This window comes from Myxine glutinosa, chromosome 1 (assembly GCF_964187855.1).
Source record: "Myxine glutinosa chromosome 1, kmMyxGlut1.1, whole genome shotgun sequence".
NCBI lineage: Eukaryota > Metazoa > Chordata > Myxini > Myxiniformes > Myxinidae > Myxine > Myxine glutinosa.
Genome location: NC_136261.1, coordinates 129527737 through 129545261, shown reverse-complemented (window position 1 = coordinate 129545261; position 17525 = coordinate 129527737). Strand labels below are relative to the sequence as shown.

General features: G+C 45.5%; 1 protein-coding gene across 3 annotated transcripts in view; it reads left to right on the top strand.

Moving 5' to 3' along the window:
- The window catches only part of LOC137428489 (inactive tyrosine-protein kinase transmembrane receptor ROR1), a 296494-nt gene that overhangs the window by 150332 nt on the left and 128637 nt on the right, over window positions 1-17525 (top strand). For all 3 annotated transcript variants that reach the window (XM_068118421.2, XM_068118413.2, XM_068118418.2), the window contains exons 2-4: window positions 12399-12470; window positions 12716-13003; window positions 14111-14147. In XM_068118421.2, the coding sequence (XP_067974522.2) occupies window positions 12399-12470; window positions 12716-13003; window positions 14111-14147 (397 nt within the window). The remainder of the gene's footprint in view (window positions 1-12398; window positions 12471-12715; window positions 13004-14110; window positions 14148-17525) is intronic.

Sequence of the window (17525 nt, the reverse complement as noted above, 5' to 3'; positions counted from 1 at the left end):
CGCTATCAGAGGCGGACGGAGCTTATGTTTTCACCCTTGTCTGTCTATCTTTCTGTGAACAAGATATCTCAAGAAGTTATGCACGGATTCCGAAGAAATTTGGTGGAGAGGTTGGGTGTTTGGCAATGACAAAATGATTAGATATTGGTGAAGATCTGGATCTGGATGCGGATACTATAATTATTTCAGTAATTATTCACCATCCCATTGAGACACAGAGCCAAAAACGATATATAGCACGAATCTCAAAGACTTATGGACGGATTGAGACAAAACTTGGTTGACAGTTTGGGTGTGTGACAAGGATGAATTGATTAGATTTTGGTGAAGATGCGAATCAGTATCCAGATATGTTAATTTTTAAAATGATTCTTCACCATTGAGAGATTGTGCCACCAAAAACAATATATAGCACGATATTTCAAAAAGTTGTGGACGAGTTATGACAAAACTTAGTGGATGAGTTGGGTAGGTGACAATAACAAGCCGATTACATTTTGGTTCAGGTCCGGAACCAGATCCGACCCATCAGTGGGATACAAAACATAAACTGTTCAGCTTCACGGAAGTATGTGCTCTGACGAGTGCAGTTCTAGCTCTATGTGTCTCAATGGCCACTTGCAAGGAACTTACCAAATACAGTAGACTTTGGCTGTTGAAGAAAGGTGACTGGCTCAATATGTGCTTTCCTCTTTCATTAAAAGACTGGTCCAACCTCTCTAATTCTCCTTAACACTATGGATGTTGTCTGGTTTCGTTTTCAGAAAGACTTGTTCTCTCTTTACCTCCAGTACATTCCGCATCCACAACAGCATCCTGTCTAATTCCTAAATATTGGTTTTGCTAGTGAGCAACTTTCCTTTTGAGCTTGGAAATCCTATCTCTGCCAGGAACCCCCTTCTGGTAAAACTCTCAAAATCCAGACTCAAAGCTCACCTCCACTCATTCGTTCCTCATTTTTCTTGACGTGGAACTAATTTCCTCAGGCTTCTTTTCAACATCAGTCTTCAACTTCTACCCTTGTAAAGTGAAGAGGTTCTTATGCAATATGGCCTGATGGAATTAGTGCTTGTATCCTCAAGTTGAACTGAATTCTGTGTTCCTGTTGTTCTACAAGTTCTTCACCTGTGGATGTCAAGTGGATGATTTGATGATTAATATCAGTGAAGATGATTAAAATGACCAAGGATGATCATTCGCATGTCCAAAGAGGATTAGAGAGAGAGATAGAGAGAAGGAGTACACTTATAACACTGGGTACATCACTTATAACATGTTTTAATCACTGTTCAATATAGGATATTGTGGCGGGCACAAGGGACAATAATCCCGCGCACCAGTGGGTGGCGCGAGCGTCCGGGCGGGGAACAAAAATGCATGCCCCGCCTTTCGACCGATCGGCCATGCCCAGGGGCAAGGCGTGGCCTCGGGACATATATGCGGGCTCTAAGCTCGAGCCCGCCCAGTGCTGAAGCGCGAGCTCTTAATAAAGACTTTGTTTGTACCAACGCATTGTGGCCTACCTCTCTGGCAATCGAGTCATGTGTGCACAGCACCACACTGGTGACCCCGATTGGTTCAGCCGTTGCTGACCCCCGAACGCGCCATGGCTACCAACGCCATCGCCGTCAAACTCCCGGAGTTTTGGGAAGCACAAGCCGACGTTTGGTTTGTGCAGGCCGAAGCTCAATTTCAGCTCCGAGGCATCACGGCAGACGAGACCCTGTACTACCACGTGGACGCCGCCCTCGGGCCCGGCACTGCCGCCCGAGTCGTGTCCATCCTTCGGCGCCCGCCGGGCGACAACAATTACGAGGCGCTCAAACATCTCCTCCTCGCCACGTTCGGGCTCACGGAGATCGAACGGGCCAACCGCCTCCTGGACCTTCCCGCCCTCGGCGACACACGACCATCCGTCCGGATGGATTTCATGCTGTCGCTGCTTGGAGACCAGCGCCCGGATTTCTTGTTCCGCGCACTTTTCCTCCGCCAGCTACCGATACAGGTGCGCCTCACGCTGGCTGGTTCCAAAATCACGGAACCCCGCGCCCTGGCCGGAGAGGCCGACAAGTTTTGCACGGCCTGCGACACGCGGTCGGTTTACGGTGCTGCCGTAGTGGATCCCGGGGCAGAGGCTATAGCGCCCCCGGCTTCCCTCGTGGCCGCTGCTGCGCCCCGCCCACTACCGCCGCCGCCACCACCACGGCTGCCGCAGCCGTCACCGCCGCAAGCCTGGTGCTACTACCACGCCAGGTTCAGCCGCAAGGCTAAAACGTGTCGCCCGCCGTGCTCTTTTGACGGGTCGGGAAACGACCGGGCCGGCGCTCATTAGCGGCCTTGAGCGTCGGCCATTCTGGCAGCCTCCTGTTCATCACGGACACCTTGTCCAGGCGCCGTTTCCTTTGCGACACAGGAGCGCAGGTAAGCGTCCTCCCTGCCTCCGTGTCCGACAAGCAAGCCGCGGGCCGGGGCCCCGCTTTGCTTGCCGCCAACGGTACACCCATCCGCACATTCGGGAAGCGTTGCCTCTCACTGCGGTTCAGAGGGCAGCGCTTTCAATGGTCGTTCGTCACCGCCAGCGTGCCAATGGCCCTGCTCGGTGCGGATTTCCTATGTGCGCATGGTTTGTTGGTCGATGTTAATCGCAGACGTCTCGTCCAGGCCGAAACCTTCAGCTCGCTCGCTTGTTCACCGAGCGGCTCGTTGAGCGGCGCACTGAGCAGCTCACTGAGCGGCTTGCCAAGCGGCTTGCTGAAAGGTTCCGTCCCGGCGAGTTTAGTTTGCACGCTTCCGGCAGCGGATGACTTTACCCGCCTCCTAGCCAGTTTCCCGGCCCTCACGCGGCCCACCTTCTCAGCGGTGGCTGTTAAACACGGGGTGGAGCACCATATACCCACGGTCGGGCCGCCGGTCTACGCCCGGGCACGCCGACTCGAACCCACGAAGCTTGCCGTGGCGAAGGCGGAGTTCGCCACGCTGGAACGGCTGGGTATCGTGCGACACTCAAACAGCGCTTGGGCCTCTCCGCTGCACATTGTGCCGAAGCCCGGCGGAGGATGGCGGCCGTGCGGTGACTACCACTGGCTCAATGATGCCACCACCCCCGACCGCTACCCGGTCCCGCATATCCAGGACTTTTCCGCCCGGTTGGCAAACACGACTGTGTTTTCCAAGGTGGACCTCATCCGAGGCTACCACCAGGTCCCCGTACAACCGGGCGATGTCCCGAAGACGGCCGTCATCACCCCATTCGGCCTCTTCGAGTTCCTGCGAATGCGTTTCGGTTTGAAGAATGCGGCCCAGGCGTTCCAATGGCTTATGGACAGCGTCTTGCGCGACTTACCTTTCCTCTATGTCTACCTGGACGACATCCTAGTCGCGAGTGCGTCACGGGAGGAGCACCTGCTCCACCTCCGCACGCTTTTCGAATGCCTGGGCCAGCATGGCCTAATCATCAACCCCGCAAAGTGCCGTTTCGGCGTCGCCACCATCGACTTCTTGGGGCACCGCATCACCAGGCACGGGGCCGTCCCTTTACCGGCCAAGGTAGAGGCGGTCAAGGATTTCCCGCGACCTCGCACGATCAAGGCGCTCCAGGAGTTCCTGGGCATGGTAAATTTTTACCACCGCTTCGTGCCCCATGTCGCCCAGCTCCTCCGCCCCCTGCACGAGGCCCTCCGGGGCAAGCCGGGCAAAGGTGACATCACCTGGTCAGAGCCGATGGCCGCGGCGTTTGCGGGCGCAAAGCTGGCCCTGGCCAACGCCACAATGCTTGCGCACCCGGCACCCAATGCACCGATCGCCCTCACCACCGACGCGTCGGAGTACGCGGTGGGCACGGTGCACGAGCAGTGGGTGCGTGGTGCTTGGCAGCCGCTGGCGTTTTTTAGCCGGCAGCTTCGCCCGCACGAATGCCGCTACAGCACCTTCGACCGCGAGCTGCTCGGGCTCCACCTGGCGGTCCGACACTTCCGCCATCTGCTGGAGGGTCGCCCGTTCACGGATTTCGTCGACCACAAGCCCCTTGTGTTCACGATGGCCAAGGTCGCCGAGCCATGGTCGGCACGGCAGCAGCGTCACCTCTCTGCCGTGTCTGAGTATACGACGGACATCCGCCACGTGGCGGGTAAAGACAACCCGGTGGCGGATTGCCTTTCCCGGTCCGTCGCGCACGCGGTCCACCTCGGGATCGACTATGCCCGGATGGCGGAGGACCAGACCGCCGACCCCGGCATTCAGGCCTTGCGGACCGCTGTCATGGACCTCCGCGTCACTGAGGTGCCGTTCGACGCCGCGGGCGCGGCCCTCCTGTGCGACGTCTCCCTCGGCCGGCCTCGCCCCTTCGTACCCGCTGGCTAGCAGCGCCCAGTGTTCGACGCCATCCACGGCCTGTCCCACCCGGGCACGAAGGCCTCCCAGAAGCTCGTCGTGGTGAAGTTCGTCTGGCATGGCCTCAGGAAGGACGTCCGTGACTGGGCCCGGACGTGCCTCGCGTGCCAGCGCGCAAAGGTCCACCGCCACACCCAGGCCCTGTTGGCCCCGTTTGCGGTGCCTGAGCGTCGGTTCGACCACGTGCACGTCGACTTGGTGGGACCTCTGCCCCCCTCGCGGGGGTTCACCCACCTCCTCACCATGGTGGACCGCACCACACGGTGGCCGGAGGCCGTCCCATTGGCGGCGACATCTGCGGCTGATGTGGCGCGGGCCTTCATCGCCACTTGGGTTGCCCGGTTCGGTGCCCCCTCGGACATCTCGTCCGACCGCGGCCCCCAGTTCACCTCGGAGCTCTGGGGCGCGGTGGCGCAAGGGCTCGGCGTAAAACTACACCGCACCACGGCCTACCACCCCCAGGCCAATGGCCTGTGCGAGCGCTTTCATCGCTTGATGAAGGCCGCGCTCCGGGCCAGCCTCCGCGACGGCAGCTGGGCCGACAGGCTCCCCTGGGTCCTGCTGGGCCTCAGGACGGCGCCCAAGGACGACCTGCGCGCGTCCTCGGCGGAGCTGGTCTTCGGGCAACCACTGTGGGTACCGGGCGAATTTATCCCCGACTTCACGCCTCCTTGGTCCGCGGCGCAACAGCGCTCCACCCTGCAGGAGACCGCCCGGAGGTTCGTCCCGGTGCCGACGGCACACCTCGGTTGCCCGTCTTCCCACGTCGCCCCGGAGCTTCGCACGGCGGAGTATGTCTTCGTCCGGCACGACGCCCACCGGGCACCGCTGCGGCCCCCGTACGACGGGCCCTTCCGTGTGCTGGAGACTGGGGACAAATATTTCACCGTCGACATCGGCGGTGCCCCGGATCGTATCTCCGTGGACCGCCTCAAGGCGGCCCACCTCGATCTCGACCACCCCCCGCAAACAGCTCTGCCTCCGCGTCGAGGCCGCCCCCCCGGCGGTCAGACCCCCGGCACCCCCCAGCCCCGCCGTCCCGCTACCCCCCAGCCCTGCACGCATCGCCAGGGGGCGTTTCGGCCGGGTCATCCGGCTTCCCCGCAAACTCACCCTTCAGGTGCGCGGGAATTCTGGGGGGGTGTGTGTGGCGGGCACAAGGGACAATAATTCTGCGCACCAGTGGGTGGCGCGAGCATCCAGGCGGGGAACGAAAACGCATGCCTCGCCTTTGGACCGATCGGCCACGCCCGGGGGCAAGGCGTGACTTCGGGACATATATGCGGGCTCTAAGCTCGAGCCCGCCCAGTGCTGAAGCGTGAGCTCTTAATAAAGACTCTTTGTTTGTACCAACGCGTTGTGGCCTACCTCTCTGGCAATCGAGTCGTGTGTGCACAGCACCACAATATAATTATTGTCATTGACAGCTTTGTGAAAAAACAAGACCGATAGTCGACCAAGACCAAAAACAGATGAGTTGTGAATGACATAGATGACGGTGTAGCCGGGCTTAGTTCTGCTGAGTGCAGGATCTGCTGTCCCCCTGTCATGTGACCAGATCCTCAGCTCTGATTTGTGGACAGTTGTGAGAGGCATACATACACCGGACGGACAGACAAATGCTGTTCCAGACGGCATTGCCCTACGACCTGGCTAAGCCGTAAAAATATGGATGCCGAACCATGTGGCCGATGACGTGAACAATTTGTTTTTCTCAAAGAATTTATCCCTAGATCATGCTCAAGAAATGTCCTAATTGGATCAAGAGTTATATTTGTCGATATATGACGTCATAATGAGGGCACATGTGACATCATCATTAACATATGTTATTCCCCATGTAGAGTACTTTACAATGAGCCACCTTTCTATTTTTTCCATGGGGGTGGTTTGAGAGATTATAAAGATACAAAGTTTTTCGTTTTTTCCAAGATGGTGCCCATACCACGTGATCTATGATGTCATAATTATCATTAAAATGATACAGGAGGAGGCACTCCTATGGTGAAAATTTCATGTAAATTGAACCAACGGTTGCAGAGAAAACTAATTTTTAAGGAAATAAACCCGCAAGATTACCGGCAGAACTGATATACATACATTCATATATACATACATACATACATACATACATACATACATACATACGGACAGGCAAATGCTGTTCCAGCCAGCATTGCCCTACAGACTAAACCATAAAATCGATGTTTATGTTTATTACTGACAGTGAAGAGCATAAATCTGTGTGAAGAGCATAAACTTTCATTTTGGCGATGAGTGTTTATAAATGTCACCGAGAGTAAGGTGCTTATGAATCTGCTAAGGGAAAGAAGAACTGCACAACATTTCGTGCGAGTTGGATGAGAAACTAAAGACCTTGAATAACTTGTAAATATTTGCTCATCCTTTTTCAAGGTGAGCAGGTAATGTGGTAAAATGAAAGACTTCCTTTTTGCCATAAAAGTTCCTTCTACATTGGACAACTTGTTTGTCTTTTGCAATGTTCACTTCCTTTTAATGAAAAGGCCATTTCAGTGTTAGCACATCTAAAATCCACTTTTTTGTTCAAATTTACTCCTGTAAATACAGGAGGTCATTTTACTTCGAAAACAAACAAACTCCAAAATACCTATTTTACTCTGGAATACCCTTCATATAATTGGTTCGGACCTCTGGTAGTTTGTACCTGTTGCTGCATTTGAGTCTGCAGAGTAACTGCTGAAATCTATCTATCCGGGTTCTTCCGGATATCCGGTTATCCGGGATATCTTTGTTCTTTGTTCCTTTCACATTTCTTTCTACTTTTTCACATTTCTCTTTATTTACTCTAATTCTTTTTCTTACTTTCTCTTTTTTATCTACCTGTCTAAGGAGAAGTGAATTATTGTGGAATTTTTTCAGTAAGGCTCACTTGGCTGTGTTTGGATGGGTTTGAGACTTGTGGAGGCAGCTGAAACCTAAATCCTATCCAAGTTCCTTCTAATGACTCAATCCTCGCTCTTTGCTTATTCTGGTTCCTTTGGATGATTCCAATGCAGTATTTGGTTTTCTGTTTGATTCATTCCTGGTTCTGAACCGTATAAATACACTGAACCTGAACACTGTATACATAAAAAGGTAGAAGAAAAAAGAGAATGTTAAAATAGAGGTAAAGACAGAAAAGGAATTGCAAAACGAAGAGAAGTAAAGGTGAAGAGAATATGAGAATGAATATCTAAGGGAAGAAAGGAAAATAAGACATCATGGAGAGCAATTCAATACTTCACATATGGATCAAGTCTGTCAGCAAGGTAAGAAGTTGGCCTCATAATCATTGAAAATGCTTTGCTGGCAGATAGCCCAATCGCAATAAACAGTTATCCAGGAGAGGTCTGAATTTGAAGTCGTAAGTTATCCAAGCTTTGGATAGAATAGAACTGTTGTTTTATTAGCTCTCAAATTCCCTACTCATTTATGAAGCCTGGGCTATTAAATCACATTGTTGGAGATTGGATTTGTACGTTCAGCTGTATATTGAATGGCAACTATCCTGCAGTCATTGTGGTCTCTAACAAGGTCATGCTGACCTGCCGGCACCATTGGTCCAGCTGTAAAGGCGGATGCTTTATCTGGTATACGAGGAAGAAGGAGTTAAGGAATGGTTTGAGGGCTGGAGGTAAAGAGGCAGGAATGGAGTGGGTGAGATGTGGGGTAATTGAAGAGAAAGAGGGAAGCTGGCTGGAAACAGAGGAATAAGATTGGGTTGGGGGGTGTTAAAGACAGGAGGCAAGAAGTCTACAAAGGAAGATCCCAGGGGAAAAAAGTAAGCTTCCAAAGGAAGAGCATGATGGCAAGATTGATGAGGCAGAATCAAGGAAAGTGTGAAAGCAAATATATGCAGAGCAAAAAATACAGAAAAATGAGGAAAATAACAGGGGAAGAGTTGAGGTGAACATAAATATGTATATATTATTATTTAAGTGATGAAACAAGAAAATGATCAGAAACACTCATGAAACAGTATATTATTTTTTGTAGGTTTTTCTCACAAACATCTGCTAGAGTAATCAAATGTCTGTTTCCACATTTGTGTGTGGTCTGAGTCACATGTTCTCTATGAGCAGGAGCTTATTGGCTGGTTTGGTCTGTTAAGTAAACAAATGAAAACATTTACCTGTCTGTATTTTTATATCATCTTCACTTCGCAGAGTATGTGTAATTCATACTCGCATCAAGAAAATTGTCTCACGCGAAAGGCACGATGGACATCAAGGGATTGAACTTGAAAATCGCCCGAGATGGTTGCAGCACTTTGAAAGTACCGATTATTGTTTCTAGATTTAAATTTGGACTCTTCCTGTCCAAGAGCCTGCGTGCGGTGCGTATGCTGCTGCTGCTGCTGCTGCTGCTACAAAATTCCTCAATCAAACCGACTGCTGTCAGTGTTATGAGCCATAAGCATATGATGTTTGCTCTTTGCTACTCTCCAATGGTGAAGAAAAGCTTACTCTGCTTGTTACCTTACTACGCTTACAGCTACAGCAGCAGTAATTCAGGATTAATTGTCCTCCTTCACCACGGCTACTCAACTTCTGAAGCTTAGGGGACCATCGTAAGACATTGCCCTGCCCTTATTCCTTAACAATGGTTCTTTCATTGAGCATCTACCTTCTTTACAAGAATCTATGCAGTTTTGCGATAACTCAAGAAAATAAAAAACAAGTACAGATACATTCAAAGTAAATCGCCCTCATGCCAAATAAATAAATATCCTCCAGCGCGACATTGCCAGGGGACCTTTGGCACCCGGAAATACGCCGTGCCGCTCATAGACACTGACTTGGGTAGGAGAGGTGTACAATAATTGATTGATTAATTGCATAATTAAAATCAATAAACAATGATCATAAAATATTTTCTTAATCAATTGTCTAATAGCATACCTAAACTACCAGTGCTTCATTCGAAGATAGAACTTTTTGAAAATTAATTAAATAAGTCATTAATTGGAAAAATTAAATAATTAATCGATTAATTGATTAATCAATAAATCAAAAATATCCTTTATAGCCACATCACTTGGTCACTATCGTGTCCAAATATTAGCTTCCTAGCTCAAAAGGTCCTTCAGCTCTTTCACGAGCCTCGATTTTGAATACAAGAAAAAAAAAAGGTGCTTGAGATATTGCCCAGATGACAAAGAAAATAAATAAATGATAAATAATGAAAAAAAAACAACATTAAATTAGTAAATAATTAATCAATTGGCTAATAAAATACCTAAACCACCACCGTTTCATCAGAATTTGTAACTTTAAAAAAATTAATGAATTAAGTGATTAATTGAACAATTAAATAATCAATCGATTAATTGATTAATCAATAAATCAAAAATAGCCTTTACAGCCAAATCACTTGATCATTGTCATGTCCAAATTTCAGCTTCCTAGCTCAAAGGATGTCTGAGATATCGCCCGGACAAACAAGAAAGCAAACAAACAAGTACAGATACATTCAAAGTACACCGCCCCCATGCCAAATAAATAAATATCCCCCAGCGCGGCATTGCTGGGGCGACTTTAGGCCTTTAGGTGCCCGGCAATACCGCCGTGCAGTTCATAGAGACTGTATTGGCTGGGAGAGGAGAACAATAATTGATTGATTAATTGCATAATTTAAATCAATAAATAATGATCGTAAAATATTTTCTTAATCAATTGGCTAATAGCCTACATACCTAAAACACGAGTGCTTCATCCGAAGCCGTAACCTTTAAAAAAAAAAGAAAAGAAAGTCATCAATCCCAAAAAATCAATAAATAATTTATTAATCAATAAATAATTAATCGATGAATTTATTAATCAATAAATCAAATATATCCTTTATAGCCACATCACTTGGTCATTGTCGTATCCAAATATCAGCTTCCTAGCTCAAAGGGTGCCTGAGATATTGCCCAGATGAGAAAGAAAATAAATAAATGATTAATAATGAAAATAAATAAATAATAATCATAAAATAATTAAATAATTTATCAATTGGATAATAGAATACCTAAACCACCACCGTTTCATCCAAATCTGTAACTTAAAAAAAATTTACGAAGTCATTAATCGAATCATTAAATAGTTCATCGATTAATTGATTCATCAATAAATCAAAATTAGCCTTTACAGCCAAATCACATGATCATCGTCATGTCGAAATATCAGCTTCCTAACTCAAAAGGTGCCTGAGATAATGCCCAGGGAGAAAGGAAATAAATAGATACTTAATCGATAATAATGAAATAACTAATCAATTAATTGATTAATCAATAAATCAAAAATGGCCTTTACAGCCAAATCACTTGGTCATTGTCATCTCCAAATATCAGCTTCCTATCCCAAAAGGTACCTGGGATAATGCCCAGAGGAGTAAGGAAATATATAGGTACTTAATTAATCGATAATAATTAAATAACACGGAACAAACAAGAAAACAAACATCCGGAGTGAAAACTGAATACTCCCTTACAGCGCGCGGCATTGCCGGGCCCCCTTCGGTGCCCGGAAATGATGTTATACAGCGCCTGGAGATGGCATAGAAAAGGAAGCGATGTACAAAAATTAATTGATATGGTAGATAATACAAACAAGAAAACCTATACAGAAATTTGTCTTACCCATACCCTTCAAAAATAAAGAAATAATATAAAATAATCTGGTGGTGACCCTAATCCTGCCCCCACTGTTCTTACTCACTACTCCTCACCCTCACACCTTTCAGTAGAATTAACTTGATAAACCGATAGATTGATACTCCTATGTCGCAGTTCCTTGTGTACCATATTACCTCCGCCACGAAAGGTAGGCAGAGGTTATGTTTTCATCCCTGTCTGTTTGTCTGTATGAGCAAGATATCTATCTTGATATCTATCTTGTTTGAGCAAGACATCTCAAAAAGTTGTGGACAGATTTGGACGAAACCTGGTGGAAGAGTTGGTTAGGTGACAAGGACAAACCGATTAGATTTTGGTTCAGGTCCAAATCCAGATCCGGTTTATCAGTGGATAGAAAACATAAACTGTTCAGCCTGGCGGAGGTATGCAGTCTACCGAGTACCGTTCCTATTTTCCACATCCTTTCTCCCTGCCATTCATTTCATCATTTTAATTTGCCCTTACCACCTTCAACTGTGCATATGTAAAATGTAGATTGCCCGAGGCTTCAGATTTTTGTGACATTATTTATTTGTTCATTGAGAATCAAGCTCATGTATTTGTTGAGTTGTGTAGAGTTGAATAAAAATGCATGGTGATGTAACTGCATTTCTTTATACAAGAGTTATTTAAACAAAACAAAAGTTATTATTTAAACTTGTGAATGTACTCATTATGTTAAACTTTCTTTTGCACGCACCTGTAAATCACACCCACTGTCGGCTTTTCAGTGGCCTTTTGTGTGAAAGGTGCTAGACACGAGAACTTTAATGGGTGGAGTGGGACAGACGTGGAGACATTGCAGGCTTTTCCACAATTGCAATGGCACGTAATTCAGCACAAGTTGGAATTGTGATTTCTTATTCCTTTGGTCTTGTTAGTTGGGATTGAACAATAATTCCTTGCTGAAGCTTGAAAATCAATTGCTTCCAGGTAATGTCACCTTCACCTGGAACTCATCTAAGGTCCCATTCTTTCAAACGCCTCATGATTTTTTATGCCAAACCTGCTTAATGAAGACAAACTAACCAACAGTTCCTCATATTGTAGCCACTGAGATTAAAGAAACATTGGATTGTTTCCTGGGATTTGCCAGCCACAGAAGTTTGACATTGGGGTCAACCTGTCTTTTTTATCATTCCTTTTTTATCAGAATATTCTCACTTTATTTGCAGTCTCATTTGAACCCTCTCCCCCATTGTCTTCTTTCCATTCTCTTCTTTTTTTCTCATTATTTTTTCATTATCTCATTATTCTCCTTTTCTTCATTGTCTTTTTTTCTCGCATTTTTCTCATATGTCTTTATTACACTCTGCCCTTTTCCCAAAAGCTTCCAAGCTCCCAGACAGCGACTATGAGGATGACGATGTGACATCACCGCCTCCAAATGTAATTGATAAAGGTAATGCCAACTTCCAATTATTTTTAAAAGTAAGTTTTTAATTGGTTTTAGCTGTTTGGGGTTCATATTAATCTGAAAGTACACTGACTGACATCTCATAATTTCCTTGTCTTACATTTGAGCTTTAGTTCTCTGTTAAAACAAATTCCAACAAATGTATATGAACCAATAGTCATACTGGCACTCTACTCACTTTGATAGGTTGTCCTAATCTAAACCTTAAACCACCCTAACCCATCCAACAGATCATTATCTTACCCTTATTGAACCCATGAACAACCTGACGACATCTCTGGGGCAGGAAGTTACACTGCACTGCCGTGTATCTGGCTACCCTGCCCCAACCTTCCGCTGGCTCAAGAATGATGCTCCAGTGCAGCAAGAGCCTGGGAGGCTGAGTGTGAGGCGCACTACGGGAGGTTCACGCTTGCGCATCCGCAACCTGCATACCACTGACACAGGATACTTCCAATGCATCGCCTCGAGCTCCGGCAACTCCATCTCTACCACCGGCGTCCTCTACGTCAAGTTTGGTGCGTGTAGCACGTTTATAAACTTCATGTTGTTTGGGAAAAGATGGGCACAGGTTTTGTTCTTTGTTATACGTGTCTCAAGGCTCACAAACAGATCATAATTGGACTTGCTCAAGCTTATTGATTTATTGTTACTTATTTGTAAAAACACTGGAAATTACAATGTGGAGTTCACGTTTCATTTTTCTGGAGGTGAATGTAACAATTCACATTTGTAAATGGATCGCTTACCGTGTCTCGCTGCTGTCACAACCAGGTGGCCGTACCTATCTGGATGTAAACCTGCCTTGCCATAGGGAATGTAACATGAGCAGGCAGGCTCATTTCAAATCCCAACTGGGCTCCTTTGTGTGCGAAGAGGCTTTTAATAAAGCCTTATCTTCAAATCTTATTGGTTGCCCAACAATGCTCCACTCCTTTCACTCTCTTCAAACAAGTTCAAACTACTTTGTACACTCCACTTTTTAATATGTAGTGTCTTTTCGCTTCTTGATATCACTCATTATAGGATTTGGACTTCAAATTATATCCAGCTTTAAAAGGAAGCCTTTAATAGTTAAACGCCCTTGACCATGTACAGGGGTTAGACAACGTTTGGCTATCTATACACAAATTCCTTGATGGTGTACAAAATTTGGACAAACTCACAACGGCAGATTTCATGACGTACATTTCAACCAGTAAGCAATGAATATCGAGATTGGCTCGAACCCCTAAATTGTTCAAGTCTTTGAATGAACTTGATTTGTTGAACCTGGATAACATACCCCAAAGATCTTCGTTTCTGTCACATACCTTCGCTGCCTGCTATGGGACATTCAGATTTCGATAATGGTCGCTTCCTTTGAGGTGGTTAGCATTGGAGCTAGATCAATCGGCCTCAGTCGGTGGCATCTCGCTGGCCCATTTCTCTCCGCCTCCTGTGTTTGGCCAGGCGGAGAGGCCATTGTTTGCCTGGATTTGGACTGTTTGCCGAAGGGGAGAGCCGTGCTTACAGGCATCGCAGAAATGCGTGCTATGTTAATCTGCACAGCCGAGTGCGTGGATGCTCCTGTGGACAGCTGTGCGCTCAGTGCATCTCTCATTTCGGCCTCTCTTTCATCGCAGGCCCACCACCAACCGTCAACTCTGGCAGAGGAGCACAGTGAGTTTGGTATTTGAGTTCATGTATACTCATTTGTCTTTCAACTTTCTGTTCAGAAATCTATTGTCTTCCCTGTCTCTCCCAGTTACTGTCCACCATCTCCAGTTGCTTGTCATTTTCCTCCTCCCTCTTGTGCCACTCCCTTTAGCAAACTGTGTGACTGGTAAATGCACCTTCCTTTCTTTACCCCTCCTCTCGTTTGCTGCTTATATTCTTCTTACCTGTTTCCTAATGTATGGGGAATATGAGCATGTTTCGGAAATATGACCACTTTAAGAAATTCTAATCTCACGAATAAAGGAGGGATCACATGTCAATCCAGCTACACACATACGTAAGAGTGGCTGCTCCATTTAACTAGTCATCAATGTCATCAGATGTAAGGTTTTTTCCAAGTATTTTGGTTTCAGATGCGATCTTGATTACACTTGTATTCACCACCATGCTCATATGCCCCCACCATGCTCATATTTCCCCACCATGCTCATATTTCCCTACCATGCTCATATTTCCCCACCATGCCCAACTTGTGTGTTTGAATTTTCGTAATGGTTGATGCTTTCCAGGTAGTTTAGCTCTTGATCTGATCTCGTCCTCTTGAGATTGTCTGTGAAAGATTCACCATTGGTCTTTAGTGAACCTGGCACCATTCTTGGTAGTTGTTTGGCCAGTCCATCTACTCAAATATTAACAATCTCCAAAACCAATGGTGAGATTTTTCAGAAACTTGTGGAAAGTTGCCTTATGGTGGCCATAGTCAACTTTGATTTAAGCTCGATTTTTAGATAGGTCATTGCATTGTAAAAAATGGTCATAAAAACTGCCTTTCCAACACCGCTCAGATTCTAATATTACGATTTTGATCAAAGTTTGGGATCGCCCTCCTTTCTGCATCACAATGGAGATGCTTGAAGCCCATCTCAGAAACGTCATTTTAAGTGGGTCATTCTGGGGTTAAAAAGGTCAAAGTAACCTGACATGGGCTTAGTTTTGAAGACTGACCCAGATGAGCTTCAGTGTCGAATGCTTTTTGCCTCTTCATCCTTGGCTGTATATTCCAGTTCAATTTAAAGTGATGATCATACATGACTGTTTTTGGCGTCCTTTTTGCGTTGGTTGATAATGGTGTATTTCCTCTGCCATGGTGCTCTGATATAATACTCAAAATCTTATTTTATATGTGGATTCTCTGATATGATATTCCAAATTTTATTTTATACACAGATATTGATTAGATTGATGTGTTACTCGTAAAGCTGTGATCTGTATGAGCATTGCACCTGAAGCTGAAAACAACTGCTATATTTGCCATTATACACAGCTGCTCCACTTGGGTAGTGAGTGGCCCATGGCATTTAACAAGTTTCGTTCATGTTGGTAATCTTGTGAAAATCCAAGTGACTATTTTGTAACCCCTCTTTGGGTGGTAGCCCCTTCCTTTCTTGTGTTGTTCTACCATTCAAGCACGATTCGTTTCTCTCATAATTTGGTGTCCCATATGACAGTGTAAATGTGCTATGTAAGCATGAGATACGTGGTACTCAGTTGAGCGTCTCCACCCAAAAACTCTGTTCTGTATAATAAGAATGCAGATAATGTGCTGTACACATATCTATGGTCAAATAAAAGGGGGCCTCTATATATTGCATGCAAAAATTTGAGGGATTGATACATTGAGAAAAATACAACATTCTTTCATTTGTTGTTGGATTTCAGAGAGGGTTGCATAATTAGGTCTATATAAAGATATTGCAAAAATGAGGGAAAATGTGAAATGAGCTGGGGAGTTTGGAGAAAAGTGGTTTGGATGATGTGGCTTACATTACAATATACAATACCTAATTTTCTTGTCCTTTATATGGTGAATATCAAACTCTGCATTACTTTCCCTATGTGCTATATAGATAAATTTTGATACAGGTAATCAAATTGATTTTGAATTAGGAGGCAATGTCAGCTCTGAAGTACAAAGCCACTGAGTACTTCATTGTGCAGGTGATGTAGGAGTGTTTGACACTTAGGATGTGTGCTGTATATTATATAAGGAAAAGTCAAGTGCTCATCTACCTGTCCTTCATACTAAAATATGCCATTTGGTGTCTTTCTGTCTGACCATGATACATTTGGGTGTTATTTATCCAATCTCAACCAAACTTGCGAGGGAAATTAAAGGTCAAACAACTGAGGTTTTAGCGGCTTAATTTGCCCTCCCTCCCCAAGGGGTTTTTCACCTTCGACAAATGCCATGTTAAGGTGTATAGATAGCTGGTCGTGGCATTTTTCCAAGGCCCCTTCTTAAAACAAAAGCAACAAGAAAAAGAGCAATCAGATTGCAAACCCTTGCCAGGATGTATTTTCAGTGTTTTTTTAAAGGCTTTTGTGTTGAAACAAATATGGCGGCCGAACCACGTGACCGATGATGTCATTTTTTTTTCTAAACTAATTTAAACCTCGAAAATGCTCAAGAAATTTCATCTTGATCGGATGAAGTTTTGTACTTGTCGAATTATGACGTCATAATGGAAGCACCTATGACATCGTCATTAACATATGTTTTTCCCCATGGAGAGTTCTTCACAATGAGCCATGTCTCAATTTTTTCTATTCAGCGCTTTCGGAGATATAGAGGTGCAAATTTTTTCGGTTTTTCCAAGATGGCGGCCGAACCACGTGACCGGTGACGTCATCATCATTTTTTTCTCCACCAGTTTATGCCGACATGACGCTCAAGAAATTTCATCTCAATTGGATGAAGTTTTGTACTTCTCGAATTATGACGTCATAATGGAGTCACCTATGACATCATCATTAACATATTTTATTCCCCATGGCGAGTTCTTTACAATGAGCCATGGCTCAATTTTTTATATTCAGTGCTTTCGGAGATATAGAGGTGCAAAGATTTTCGGTTTTTCCAAGATGGCGACCGAACCACGTGACCTATGATGTCATAATTATCATTAAAAAAATTCTGCAGGTTGAGTTGCACCTATGGTGAAAATTTCCTTCAATCGGATCAACGGTTGCAGAGAAAATAATATTTATTCTGTGCGGACAAAGACAAACAGACAAACAAACAAACAAATGAAAAATCGGTCAGAGACCGAGGTCTTGCCGGAATGTACTTTATTATCATCCATTTTGGACAAATATGGCGACCGAACCACGTGACCGATGACGTCATCATTATTTGTTTTCTGAACTAATTTATTCCTTGATGATGCTCAAGAAATTGCATCTTGATCGGATGAAGTTTTGTATTTGCCGAATTATGACGTCATAATGGAGGCACCTATGACATCATCATTAACATATTTTATGCCCCATGGAGAGTTCTTTACAATGAGCCATGTCTCAATTTTTTCTATTCAGCACTTT